Source organism: Rhinopithecus roxellana, chromosome 19 (genome assembly GCF_007565055.1).
Source record: "Rhinopithecus roxellana isolate Shanxi Qingling chromosome 19, ASM756505v1, whole genome shotgun sequence".
NCBI classification, from domain to species: domain Eukaryota; kingdom Metazoa; phylum Chordata; class Mammalia; order Primates; family Cercopithecidae; genus Rhinopithecus; species Rhinopithecus roxellana.
Window position 1 is genome coordinate 18,539,224 of NC_044567.1, and position 14,607 is coordinate 18,553,830.

Here is a 14,607-nt window from a genome sequence, read left to right on the forward strand (position 1 = left end):
AGATGACGGGTTGACGGGTGTAGCAAACCACCATGGCACGGGTATACCTATGTAACAAACCTGCACGTTCTGTACATGTATCCCAGAACTTAAAGTGTAATAAAAAAGAAATAAAAATATAAGACTTATAAGATCAAAAGGAAAAACTTGTCAGGGTTTGGGGCAGCAGTTCAGGCTGTTGGAAGGATTAAGTAAGAGAATGTACGTGCCATGCTTGGTACATTGCAGAGGCTCAAGAAACCTTAGTTCCCTCCCTACTCTCCAACATTCATGCAATTGGCTAAGGACTGACTAGTAATGACGGCTTCCGTTTAATGAGTGCCTTCTATGTGACAGGCACCATCCTTCATCCTCACAACTCTGAGGTAGCTATTACTTTCTTCACTTCAAAGTTGAGGAAACTGAGGCTCAGAGAGGGTAAGGCATTCACCCAACATCACACAGCCAGAGAGTAACTAGGCCAGGATGGCCACCCAGGTTTCTCAGATTCCGCAAGACCCTCACGCGTCTGTAATTCCTGACTTCCATGTCCACTTTAATGGACACCTTCTCATTCCCTCCCCTTTCCACTCTAACTCCATAGAGCCTCTCGCCAGCGGTGGGGGGCTCGGGATGGGCTCAGGACCCAGTCAGAGATTCAGACTCTCAGGGGCTTTCTCTGTCTTCAGCATCCTCATCTTCATGGCCCTTAAGAACAGTAAAACTGGAAGCCTTCCCGTCAGCGAGATCTACAATTTTATGACGGAGCACTTTCCTTACTTCAAGGTGAGCCCAAGATTCCTCCCCATCCCATCACCCCCAAGTCCTGGACAAGCCAGGACTCTCTGAGCCAGAGGATTCAGTCTGGAGGCGGGAGAAGAATTAGAACGAAAGCCAGGAGAGGGCTTACCCCCGCCATGCTTTCCCTTGTCTCCACCTCAGAAGGACAGAGTTCCTACAAAAGGGGCTCCATGTGGGGAACAGAGAGCCCAAGCGGCTCATCCAAGGTTGCACAGCAGGCTGGAGTCAGACCTTCTGCTGGGGAAGGTGGACATGTTAGCACCGATGGGCCTCAGGGAGCATCCACCTACCCCAAGTGGGAAGAGAAAGTTGGAGAAGAAATGAGACACTATTGCTACCCCAACCCCTGGGACGCTGTGGGGCTGGAGAAGCTGGTCAGCCACAGTGGCTGGGAGATCAGGGCTGAAGAAGCCATTGCCTTCCAAGGTGAGATTAGATCTGCCTCTGTGGGTGGCAGGCTCAGCTGCAGTTCTGCCAGAAAGTGGGGTGTGGGCTTCCCAGTCTTTGAGTGTCCCAGGCTGGCTCACCTGACTCTCCCCCAACCCCTTGGGCAGAATCTCATTTCTATCATTCACAGAAGGGGCTTCTGGAAGCCTTACCCAACTCCCTCTCTAGAGGCAGGACAGGGACTCTTCTCCCAAGGTGGACAAACACATCAGACAGGGTGGTCCATTCTCCCAAGGTCACACAGTAGATGCGATCAGTTACTGGATCAAGCTGTTTGGCTTTGCACACCCCTCTCTGCATGCCCCCTAGACCCTCCAGCACAGACCCCCTTCTCCTGGGGCGGGTGTGGGGGAGACCGGAGAGTGCCTTCTCCAAGCCTTAGTAGACACAAATCTCATCTGTCACCCAGGCAGTGGGCAGTTGCTGAGACCCAAGTAATCCAGAACTCAGCTCCACCTGCCAGGGGGTGGTTCCTGCCCCCACCATCTATGGTCCTGCCTGGGGATAATTTGAGACTTGATGTTCAAACAAGTTTATCCCACTGGGCTGCCGTCAGATGGGGAGTGGGCAAGATGGCCAGAGTGGTCTGGCCAGGAGTGGAAAAGTGTGTTGATCCACCAGAGGTTCTGGAAGGGAAAGAGGGAGGGAGGCGAGTCGTCCCTGGAATTCAAGAAGCATCAAAGCCTGAATTCAGGGCAGCCCCCGATACCCCAACAGGTCACGGGCTGAACTCTCCCTAACCCCTAAAGCTTTTGGAGGGTCTTCTAGGGTTTCAAGGGGCCAAGACAGAGAGGGGAAAAGCCCAGTCCTCTCAGCCTTCCCTCCCCACCAGCTCCTGGCCGGGCCCCCAGCCCCTCCCCACATCTCATCTTCCTTGCTTAATTATTTTTCCTGGGAGCTGTGTAATCCCTGTTTTATGGGGCTGAGGAGTGAAGAGGTCTAACTGCTTTTTGTTCCCTTCAGTTCTAGTTGTTGTTGTTAGCCACTTGCATCACTCCCTCACTCCTGAGTTTACATTTGATCTCAGAGAGAAAGCATCTGTGAGGATGGGATGGGTCCCAGATTGTGAGACAGGTTCTGTGGGGTGACCTGGGCAGGGCCCTTAGCTGGGGGACAGAGTTGGAGGCTGAGCTCTATCACTGCCTCCCTGTGTGATCCAGGGCTAGGCCCTTTCTTCTCTGAACCTCAGTTTCCCAGTCTGTAAAATGAGTCAGATTAGTTGGCACATAGATTCCTTCTTACAGTTCCCCTCCTTCTAACAGTTCCCCTCCGACCCATCTAAGGAAATTCCTTAGTTCAAAGATTCTCCACCTCTTTCCATCTCTCACTTCCTATTTGAAGATCATTCTTCTGGGTGAGGATAGACTGGACCCTGGAGTGGCCAGCACTCATGCCCAAGGCAGCTGCTGCGGGCGTCCCATAGCACCATGAGTCAGGGACATGGGACTGGAGAAGTGTCCAGCCACTGGACATAATTGTTAGTGCTGACCATCCCTCTTCCAAACAGGAAGTGACTGGGGTGGGGCCTGCCCTGGCATCCCAAAGTCACAGATTTATGGGGCCATAAAAGGCCCCAGTGCCCATTAACTCTGCCCATGGGGCAACGTGGCCTTAACTCCTAGTGGAGACTACGGTGGGAGTCAAAGGTGAATCCCAAATTGGCTGGTCTGGTGGCTCAAGAATCCTCCCTGGTGACCCTGGGAGCCTTGGGGGTCATCTCAACCAGCTCCCTGCCCCAGGCCAGCTGCCCCCAAGAAAGGCTGCACCAGGTCCTGCCAGCCACTTGGAGTGACGCTGGCATCAGGACCCAGTTCTGCTGGGCATGATTCAGCTTGGCTGCTCCCTGGGGCAAGTGAGCTGGGGAGGAGGGAGTGGCTGCCCCTCATTAAGCAGAAACTTTGGGCTGAAAGGGGGAGGGGTCAGGTAATGAGGGCGAAGGAGCCCCACTGGCCAGAGCGAGTGCCCTACCCACAGTCAGCCCCCGCTGAGCTCAGGGCTGTCACAGAGCCTGGAAGAGAGTTGGAGGTGGGCGGGCAGGGGCCCACTGGCACTCCCGCCACCGCCTCTCACCTAACTGAGTCAGCCTAATGGTTTTTACAACCCTCCCTGGGCACAATTACTGCACTGGTGGCATGACCAGGCCTCCTAATGGGTGTTTATTCTGTTGGCACGAGCATCCCCCCACCGCCTGAGGGCTGGCCTCCCCACCAGGACACGCCCCCCGGGCACACTCATACAAACACTCACACCCACACATCATACAATCATGGCTACCCACAGTCACACCCAGAGAGACTTTCTCACACACGGCCATCCTCACACTCGAGGAATTCATGGACCCGTAGCCAGGAAACGTTGCTTATGCCAGGAAGACACACTTAGGGACGCATGCACGTGCTCATACGCACTGCCCTTCACATACCAAACCCACATAGACACACAAACACATGTGCAATGCACATACTACACACACCCAAACACTCACAAACCTCGCCCATCTTTCTTTTCTCCCAAGTTAGTCCCAGAGGGAATAAGGCATACCCAGCAGAGGAGCATTCTTCCCCTAATTCCCCTCTCTAAAGCCAGCCACAAGACCTCAGAGTACTGAGTCCCCCTTCCACAGAGGGGTCCAAGCACAGGCCTGGAGACCCATTGGGGATGGCTGAGCTTCAGATGGGGGGGGTGTTGTGGGCCAGAAGGCCTCTGTAGCACCTACCAGCCCTGGCTTTCCGAATCACCTCGACAGTCCTCTGAGGGGTCAGGCAGGGATGAGGGTGGGATGAAGGCAGATTTGAGATGAAAATAACTTGGGGTCAGGGTTCCTGTTCATCCCTCCCCTACCACCGAAGGGTACCAAGCAAGGGCTGGGTGCTGAGGAGGACAACAAGCCCCAGAGTGGGCGGCAGCTCTGTGCCCAGAGGAGGCACAGGAGTGTTTTAGAACCCAGACCTGAAGTCCGCTCTGGCTCCCTGAGCCCAGCCTGAATGTTTGTCTTGCTCTGCTCTGGCAGACAGCGCCCGATGGCTGGAAGAATTCTGTCCGGCACAACCTATCCCTCAACAAGTGCTTCGAGAAGGTGGAGAACAAATCGGGAAGTTCCTCCCGCAAGGGCTGCCTGTGGGCCCTCAATCCGGCCAAGATCGACAAGATGCAAGAAGAGCTGCAGAAGTGGAAGAGGAAAGATCCCATTGCTGTGCGCAAAAGCATGGCCAAGCCAGGTGAGGCTGGCCGGGCCACGCAAGGAAGGGCCCAGGGTACCCATGAGCTCAAAAAAAGAGAATCAGAGAATGAGACAAGGCCCTGAGTGACAGTTCCAGGCTGGGGAAGGCTGTGGAGGAGGGAGGTCTCATGGTGTTCTTTCTCTCTTGGGCCTTTCAGAAGAGCTGGACAGCCTCATTGGAGACAAGAGAGAAAAGCTGGGCTCCCCGATCCTGGGCTGTCCACCCCCTGGGCTGGCAGGCTCAGGCCCCATCCGGCCCCTGGCACCCCCAGCTGGCCTCTCCCCGCCGCTGCACTCACTCCACCCAGCTCCAGGCCCCATTCCTGGCAAGAACCCCCTGCAGGACCTACTTGTGGGGCACGCACCCTCCTGCTATGGGCAGACATACTTGCACCTCTCACCAGGCCTGGCCCCTCCTGGACCCCCGCAGCCATTGTTCCCACAGCCGGACGGGCACCTTGAGCTGCGGGCCCAACCAGGCACCCCCCAGGACTCGCCTCTGCCTGCCCACACCCCACCCAGTCACAGTGCCAAGCTACTGGCCGAGCCTTCCCCAGCCAGGACTGTGCACGACACCCTGCTGCCAGATGGAGACCTTGGCACTGACCTGGATGCCATCAATCCCTCACTCACTGACTTCGACTTCCAGGGTGAGCTGGGGGTGGGAAAGGGAAGGTGGTACAGGACTGGAGAGGGCCACCTGGCAGTGGGACTCATCCTCTCCAAGTCTCCAGGCTGCAGGCTGCAAGTGGCTGGGTTTCTGGTCAACTGAAGCAGAGGAGGCTGGACCTGGCAGGAAGAGCTTCCCACTTGCTCTCTGCCATCCAGAGAATAGGGAAAGAGGGATGTCCTTGCCCCTGTCTCCCTCCTCCTGGTGCTCCAAACGTGGTCCGACTGGCCTCATCATCAAACCACTCTTGGCCAGGCATGGTGGCTCATGCCTAGAATCCCAGCACTCTGGGAGGCTGAGGTGGGCAGATTACCTGAGGTCAGGCGTTTGAGACCAGCCTGGCCAACATGGCAAAACCCTGTCTCCATTTTAAAATACGAAAATTAGCCGGGCACGGTGGCACACACCTGTAATCCCAGCTACTCGGAAGGCTGAGGCTAGAGAATCACTTGAACCCAGGAGGCTGAGGTTGCAGTGAGCCGAGATCGTGCCACTGCACTCCAGCCTGGGTGACAGAGTGAGATTCTGCCTCAGAAACAAACAAACAAAAAACCACTCTCAGCTCTGGATAGACTGCAAAGGGCTCCATGTTCTACTCCATACTCGATTGTGAGTGACCAGTAGTCTGAACATTCTCAGATGCATTTGCATTTTATCAGAGTTCATCTTCTAAAGCAGAAAGAGAGAGAGTCTACCCTAGAGGAATGGAAGGCCTCAGAGCTGGGCAAGCCCTGGAGAGATTTGGAGATAGGAGTTTGAGGAGGGTTCTATCCATTCCACTCCATCTTGACTGCTCCATTTCTGCAGATGGCCAAGCCCACCCATTCACATCTAAATTCCAGTGCACCTCAGGCCCTGGTACTGGCCACAGAAGGTTTGGAACAGGGTGATGATCCAGGCCTCAGACTCTCTGTATGCACAGGGGTGGGGGACATTCACAAGCTGATGGAGGCAGCCTGTCCTCAGAGAGCTCCCAACCTGATGGGGAGACAGCCCAGGTTTGGGAAGCTATTATTAGAAAAGTGCCCATAGGGCCGGGCGCGGTGGCTCAAGCCTGTAATCCCAGCACTTTGGGAGGCCAAGACGGGCGGATCACGAGGTCAGGAGATCGAGACCATCCTGGCTAACCCGGTGAAACCCCGTCTCTACCAAAAAAAAAAAAGAAAAGTGCCCATAGATCTTCTGCCCGATCCAGAAGTGGGGAGCAGGGCTCAATCAGCCTCAGAGGAAGCTACAGATACGTGGGACACGAAAAACATTTACTTGAGCCCTTGCTAGGCATAAGGCTGCTCTCTAAGTGCTTTCTCATCTGGGCCTAGAGGATAGGAGGGATTATTAAACCTGCTTCATGGAAGCACACAGAGGCTTGAGAACTTACTCTAGGTCACTTAGCTAGAAAGAGGGAGAGTTGGGACTGGAACCCAGGTGGCCAAATCCAATCCAGGGTTTAGTCAGGCCCTCTCTCTCCAGAGCTTGCAGCCTGGATACCCAGTGCAGGAGCCCCAGGTCCTGGCCAGCCGTGATGCGGGTCCATGGCATAGATGGCAGCACTGTTTGCTCCTTGGACTCAGGTGTGCATCCTGGCTCTGCTCCCATTCCCTGGGCCCTGCAGTGGAGGAGACCCAGGGAGCCATGCCCATCCATCCCATTAGGTCCAGAGTACACTGCCAGAAGCTCCTTGAGCTGGGCTGCAAATCTACCTTCCGTGGGAGACTAGGCAGGAGTCAGGGTTCACTCCCGAGTGCACAACATTGGCATCCATGCTGCCAGCAGGCATCAACCCCTCCGCAATGCCCACCCCCAAAAAGAACCACAGAGGTCTTCTAGATCAATGGCTTTCAGATTGGGCTACATGGGAGGAGGAATCTGAGGCTGAGAGGTTCAGCAACTGCCTGGGGTCACAAAGCCAGTGCTGGGGTCTGTTCCCAGCACATGTCACCCTGACCCCTGCTCTCTGCAGCATGTGAAAACTGACAGGTAAGAGGGGCCAGACAGGACTCCTCCGGTGCCTCCCAGTGACACTTGTTCTCTCCTTCCCCATCTCCCCCAACTAGGAAACTTGTGGGAACAGTTGAAGGATGACAGCTTGGCCCTCGACCCCCTGGTACTGGTGACCTCATCCCCAACATCATCTTCGATGCCGCCACCCCAGCCACCACCCCACGGCTTCCCCCCTGGGCCCTGTCTGACAGAGACAGGCAGTGGGGCAGATGACTTGGCATCTCCAGGCAGTGGGGGCTCCGGGGCACTGGGTGACCTGCACCTCACCACCCTCTACTCTGCCTTTATGGAGCTGGAGCCTACGCCCTCTCCGGCCTCTGCAGGCCCCTCTGTGTACCTCAGCCCCAGCTCCAAGCCCATGGCTCTGGCATGAGCTGTGCCCAGCATCATCAGCTCCAGCGTTTGCCTGGTCTGGAAGTCCTGGCTGGCCGCCCACATCAGGCTCACCTTAAAGGTCAAGGAAGGAAAATACTCCTGTCCCCTGTGCCACTAAGCCAACATACGTGTTAGCTGGTAGCTGGGGGCGCAGAGGACACCACCGGGGGTGCTGCTCCTCACACATTTCTGCCATGTGGTGGCCCAGTTCCTCACCCAGGGCCCCCAAAGAGCAAGTGTCTGGGCAAGAAGAAAATGCACTGTTCCTAGCTCGTACTCATCCACACTCAAGCCCTCATGCGTGCACACACACACACACACACACACACAGAGTTATTCAGATGTACACCCACCCACATACCTTACAGCCAGAGGAACCAGCACTCCATCACTGAGAGCCTGACTTCGTTTCTGGGGCAACTGAGAGCTGAGGGCTTTGCTTACCAAAAGCTCAGGCCCTGTGCCAGGCCAAAGATTCCCCCAGACCCCCATTCTGACATCCACTTGCTCTGCAGGCCTGGCCCCCTCATCATTTTCTTTCCCAGAAGCCCCCTGTATTTATTCCCCCATCTTCGTCCCAACAGCCCAGCAAGAAGGAGGAGATAGAGAGTTCCTCCCTGGGTTGTCTGTGGACTCCCCCAGGAGCTGCTAATTGGCAGCACCCGCTCAGCCAGGCTCTACCCATCCTTAGTACCTGCTACGTCCAGCTTCCCCCAGGGTGACACACAGGAGGGGCAACATCTACCCGGGGACCAAACTGAGCCCGATTCCGAAGCAGTGTTTGGAAAAGCCCTTGCCCTCGGAAACTTGAATATGTCCTTTATTCCCCAGTCCCGGGTGCAGGAAGGGCCACCTCCAGGTCACCACAATCTCACTCCCCCTCCAGAAAGAAAAGTTCACATAGTTTAGGTCCCGGCTTAACTCTACTTGTGAAGGTTCAACTTACACTTTTTCAACTTTAGGATGGTGCAAAAGCAATACACATTCAGGACGTTCCTCAACTTAGGATAGGGTTATGTCTGATAAACCCATCGTAAATTGAAACCACCAGAAGTCAAAAACCACTTTTGACTTACGATGTTTCCCACTCATGATGGATTTCTACGGATGTGGCCCCATTATAAGTTGAGGAGCACCTGTTAGTTACTTCCAACTGTCTCAGGCAACCTAGGTATTCAGGAAAAAAGCCTGGCACAGGGTGGCAGGGAAGCACCCATGCAAAGCACCCCCGCTTCGACTGCTTGGCAGACCTAGGGTGCCCAGGAAGCACAAAGGATACCGGTGGCGCTGTGGGGTGTAGCCCAGGTGCCTGCCATGAGCCTGACCCCACCAAGGGGGAACCTCAGCCCACCCTGGGCCTGGAGGTAACAAGAACTTCCAGAGGTTGGCCCCAGGCTCAGAGGAGGCATAAGCAGATCCCTCAATGGCTTGTCATTGTCCCCTGTCCTGGAACAATAAAGCAAGTGCCTTCTGGTCTCACTACCAAGCCTTCATTTCTGGCCGCCTCTCCCTAAGCAAAACGGCCAGGCCACTCTGATGTCAGATGCCCTGGGCCTGTGACGTCTCTCCCACCCTCACCCAGAACTGGGAAGTTTCTAATCCAAAGAGTGAGGCATCTAGGAAGACTTCTTGACCCACTGGGGAGGCTGAGGAGCAGGTGGGCAGGGTCTCTTCCCAGGAGAACTTCCAAAGAGATGCAGGGAAGAGGCTGCCCTGGCCAGAAGAATGGAAGGGATGCCCTCCCCCAGACCCCTTGCCTCTGAGGTCTGCCCACTCCTTCTTTGCACCCCCATCTCCTTACGCAAGAAGGAGTCGCTGCCCTGTCCAGGCTATGCCTTTCTGTTTCCAATCTGTTCCTGGCTGAAAGAGATGCCAAGTGACTTGAGGCCCTGAGTTCCACAGGTGACAAAGTGGAGCATGTCCTGGTGCTGTGTGCACTGCTGGTTCTGCAGAGCGGTCTCCAGAGGGTCAGGGGTTCACTCACTCCCACGTCAGACTCACCCCCTAGGTGTCACCTCCAGGTGGGGTTGGTGTCACTGCAGCATTGTCTCAAAAGAGATGGGGCAGATGTGGGAGCCAAAAGCACACACATGAACCCCAGGTCCCAGAGAAGCCACAAGGGGGGACCTCTGCTTATAAAGCTCTTCTTGGATGAAGGCCGGGCGCGGTGGCTCCCGCCTGTAATCCCAGCACTTTGGGAGGCCCTGGCAGGCAGATTACCTGAGGTCAGGAGTTCAAGACCAGCCTGGGCAACATGGTGAAATCTCGTCTCTACTAAAAATACAAAAATTAGCTGGGCGTGGTGGCGGGCACCTATAATCCCAGGTACTAGGGAGGGAGGCTGAGGCAGGAGAATCGCTTGAACCCGGGAGGCGGAGGTTGCAGTGAGCCGAGATTGCACCACTGCACTCCAGCCTGGGCAACAGAGTGAGACTCAAAAAAAAGAAAGAAAAGAAAGGAAAAGAAAAGGAAAGAAAAGAAAAGAGAAAAAGAACAGAACAGAAAAGAAAAGAAACGAAAAGAAAAGAAAAGAAAAAAAAGAAAAGAAAGCTCTTCTTGGGTAGCTAGACACAGTGGCTCATGCCTGTAATCCCAGCACTTTGGGAGGCCAAGATGGGTGGATCACTTGATGTCAGGAGTTAGAGACCAGCCTGTAAAACCCCGCCTCTGCTAAAAATACAAAAATTAGTCAAGTGTGGTGGTAGGCACCTTTAATCCCAGTTACTCAGGAGCTGAGGCAGGAGAATTGCTTGAACCTGGGAGGTGGAGGTTGCAGTGAGCTGAGATTGCGCCACTGCACTCCAGCTTGGGTGACAGAGTGAGACTCTGTCTCAAAAAAAAAACAAAGCTCTTCTTGGGGCCGGGCCCAGGGGGCCAGTCAACACCTATCTCCGAGAGGATAGGTCTGCAAAAGACCCCATAATAGAACCCCACCTACCCCAGCACCCTCCCCAGCAGAGGCTGGAAGGGTAAATGCAGGGCTGGAGGGCTGAGGTAGGATAGGGAATAGGGAAGATATGGCTGGGGTACACCAAAGAGGAAGGCCCACCTGCCCCAGCCTGGCCCTGGCTGTGTAGGAAGCAGGTGCAAGCTCTTTGCCAAGACCTCAGGCGATGTTGCATGCCAGCTCTGTCCAACCCTGGGCCTGTGTCTTGATGACACCCAGGCCCCCAAACACAGGGCAAATGTTTCCTGGGAGAATTCTACTAGGACCCATTTGCTTGCCTCAGGTCCTGAGACTCTGGGAGCTCAGACAAACCTACCTTATATCCCAGGCTAGGCCATCTCCTCCAGGGGGGCCCTCTGTGAAACCTCTGTCCAGTGGGCCCATTCAGCACACCTGTGTGTGAACTGGCCCCTAATGCAAGAAGACAGGTAGCAAGCAGGTAGGACTTGGGTCTAGTTTTGTGTGTGTGTGTGTGAGAGAGAGAGTGTGTGTGTGTGTGTAACCAGGCCCTCAGACTTTAACTGGGCCTCAGTTCCACCCTGAAATGAGCCCCGCGCTCCCGCTCATATGCTGCCCCCTGCTGGCCACCCCACACCAAGCATTTAACCATTATTAGAATGAGCAACCATCTTTTTAATTTTATTTTTCTAAGTAGATATGGGGTCTCGCCATGTTACCCAGGCTAGTTTTGAACTCCTGAGTTCAAGTGATCCTCCAACCCCAGCCTCTGTTAGGTGCTGAGATTGCAGGCGTGGGCCACTGCACCCACCTAACGTTTGTAGTTTTTGTAGAGGTAGGGCCTCACTATGTTGCCCAGGCTGGTCTCAAACTCCCAGGCTCAAGCAACACCCCCTCCCTGGCCTCCCTAAGTGCTAGAATTACAGGCATGAGCCACCACACCTGGCCAGGGTGAGCAACAACTTGTCTGAATGGATGCAGGGTCTTCAAGTCAGCTATTTGGAGGGAATTAATCCTTTTGCTCAGGGATTCTAAATGTGAGAGATCTCAAATGGATTAGAATTCCCAGGTCCAGGAACTTGCATGAAAAAGTTACATCTTCATTTTCTCTCATCCTTACCTGAAATCTAGCATTTCCCTCCATTATGAATATCAGCAACAAATCACACTAGCATTGGCAATACCTGTGACTTTGTCATTAGAAATCACAGATATTTTGTAATTGTGTTATAGATAGTACAAAAAATGTACAAATACATACACATGCACACACATATACACACACATACAGTAATCTGTCGCTTAACAACAGACATACGTTCTGAGAAATGTGTCCTTAGGCAATTTTGTCATTGTGCAAACATCATGGAGTTTACTCCCACGAACCTAGATGGTAGAGCCTGCTACAAACCTAGGCTCTATGGGATAGCCTATTGCTCCGAGCTAAAAACCTGTATGGCATATGAGTGTGCTGAATACTGTAGGCAGTTGTAACACAATGCCTATGTGTGTTTCTACAACACATAGAAAAGGTACAGTAAAAAATGCAGTGTTGGCTGGGCACAGTGGATCACACCTGTAATCCCAACACTTTGTGAGGTCAAGGCGGGCGCATCACTTGAGGTCAGGAGTTTGAGACCAGCCTGACCAACATGGCAAAACCACATCTCTACTAAAAATACAAAAAATTAGCTGGGTGTGGTGGCACGCGCCTGTAATCCCAGCTACTCAGAAGGCTGAGACAGGAGAATCTCTTGAACCTAGGAGGCAGAGGTTGCAGTGAGCCAAGATCATACCACTGCACTCCAGCCTGAGAGACAGAGCAAGACTCTGTCTCAAAAAACATATATATATATATATATATACAGTATTGTAATCTTATGTGACCACAGACATATATGCAGCGTGTCATGACAGACACATTGATATCTAGTGCATGATTGTAGATACACACACACACACACACACAGTCATCTCAGAGTGGTTCCAGGAACTCCCACAAATTCCAAAAATCCATGAATGTGCAAGTAAGTCCCTGATATAAAATGGTGGAGTATTTGCATATAACCTACACACATCCTCCCATATTCTCTAAATCATCTCTAGATTACTTATAAAACCTAATACAATGTAAATGCTATGTCAATCATTGTTATACTGTATTACTTAAGGACTAATGACAAGACAAAGGTCTACACATATTCAGTACAGACGTTTTTGATGCACAGTTGGCTGAATTCACAGATGCGGAACCCATGGTCAATTGTATATAGTTTTTAATACATAAAATAAATAGGATAGGCCTGGCACGGTGGCTCACGTCTGTAATCCCAGCACTTTGGGAGGCTGAGGCAGGAGGATCACAAGGTCAAGAGATTGAGGCCATCCTGGCCAACATGGTGAAACCCCGTCTCTACTAAAAATACAAAAATTAGCTGGGCGTGGTGGCATGCACCTGTAGTCCCAGCTACTCCGGGGGCTGAAGCAAGAGAATCACTTGAACCTGGGAGGAGGAGGTTGCAGTGAGCCAAGATTGTGCCACTGTAGTCCAGCCTGGTGACAGAGCGAGACTCCGTCCCAATAAGTAAATAAATAAATAAATAGGATAACAATATATTTTATGTTCCAAAAATCCTCTTATTGTCCATAGGCTTTAGCAGACTGACAAGAGAGTCTGTGGCACGTAGAAAAGTAAAGCAAGGGGCTGGGTCTATAATCCCAGCACCTTGAGAGGCAAAGGCAGGAGGATTCCTTGAGCCCAGGAGTTCAAGATCAGCCTGGGCAACATGGCAAAACCCTATCTCTACAAAAAATTAGCTAGGTGTGGTGGCACATGTAGCTTCTGTAGTCTCAGCTACTTGGGAGATGAGGTAGGAGGGTTGCTTGGGCCCAGGAGTTTGAGGCTGCAGTGAGCCATGATTGTGCCACTGGACTCCAACCTGGACAACAGAATGAGATCCTGACTCAAAAAAAAGAATGGTAGTGTCCTTGCTTTAGTTGCCAGATGGTGGGGAAGTGGAGGGTGACTCTTAGGGGAAGGGCCTGGCTAGGGCGGCCTGGGACAGCAGCTCTTTAACAGCTGAAAGGGAAGATCTCAGGTTTTTTTTTTTTTTTTTTTTTTTTTTTGAGACAGAGTCTCGCTCTGTCACCCAGGCTGGAGTGCAGTGGCATGATCTCAGCTCACTGCAAGCTCCGTCTCCTAGATTCATACCATTCTCCTGCCTCAGCCTCCCGAGTAGCTGGGACTACAGGAGCCCACTACCGCACCCAGCTAATTTTTTGTATTTTTAGTAGAGACGGGGTTTCACCGTGGCCTCGATCTTCTGACCTCGTGATCCACATGCCTCGGCCTCCCAAAGTGCTGGGTTTACAGGCGTGAGCCACTGTGCCCGGCCAGATCTCAATATTTTAACCACTGGTTTGGCAGTCTCAGTGAGCACCTTGCAGGCCAGCCCAGGGCATGAGCTGTGGGTTTCCCTGTAGTACTTGGGCTTTCCTGCTCTACCCAGGGGCGGGATCCTCATGACACCCCTAAAGAGTCAAAGCAGGCCAGGCGCGGTGGCTCAGGCCTGTAATCCCAGCACTTTAAGAGGCCGAGGTGGGCGGATCACCTAGTTCAAGACCAGCCTGGCCAATACGGTGAAACCCTGTCTCTACAACAATACAAAAATTAACTGGGCATGATGGCGGGTGCCTGTAATCCCAGCTACTTGGGAGGCTGGGGCAGAAGAATCACCTGAAACCGAGAGGCAGCGGTTGCAGTGAGCCGAGATCATGTCATTGCACTCTACCCTGGGCGACAGAGCATGACTCCTTCTCAAAAAAAAAAAGGCCAGGCGCCGTGGCTCACCCTGGCTAACACGGTGAAACCCCGTCTCTACTAAAAATACAAAAAATCAGCTGGGCATGGGGGTGGGTGCCTGTAGTCCCAGCTACTTGGGAGGCTGAGGCAGGAGAATGGTGTGAACCCTGGAGGCAGAGCTTGCAGTGAGCTGAGATCCGGCCACTGCACTCCAGCCTGGGTGACAGAGCGGGACTCTGTCTCAAAAAAAAAAAAAAAGAGTCAAAGCAAAAATGACTGGCCCATTTCAGAGACAAAAGGGAATTGCCCCTTCAAGGTCAACAACTCATCAACATCAGAGCCAAGACTAGCCCCACCTCCACCCTGTCTTCCTCCCAGGCAGCCTCTAGGTTCCTAGGGACAGTGCC

At 53.2% G+C, this 14,607-nt stretch overlaps 1 protein-coding gene across 7 annotated transcripts in view; it reads left to right on the plus strand.

Annotated features, from left to right (window-relative positions):
• The window catches only part of FOXN1 (forkhead box N1), a 31,708-nt gene extending 22,737 nt beyond the window's left edge, over nucleotides 1-8,971 (plus strand). For 6 of the 7 annotated variants that reach the window (XM_030923646.1, XM_010372324.2, XM_030923648.1 and 3 more), the window contains exons 6-9: nucleotides 669-765; nucleotides 4,238-4,445; nucleotides 4,606-5,097; nucleotides 7,172-8,971. In XM_030923646.1, coding sequence (XP_030779506.1) covers nucleotides 669-765; nucleotides 4,238-4,445; nucleotides 4,606-5,097; nucleotides 7,172-7,491 — 1,117 coding nt within the window. In that variant the 3' untranslated portion in view covers nucleotides 7,492-8,971. The remainder of the gene's footprint in view (nucleotides 1-668; nucleotides 766-4,237; nucleotides 4,446-4,605; nucleotides 5,098-7,171) is intronic. The other variant, XM_030923651.1, reaches the window with a different exon arrangement.
• Nucleotides 8,972-14,607: the final 5,636 nt, after the last annotated feature.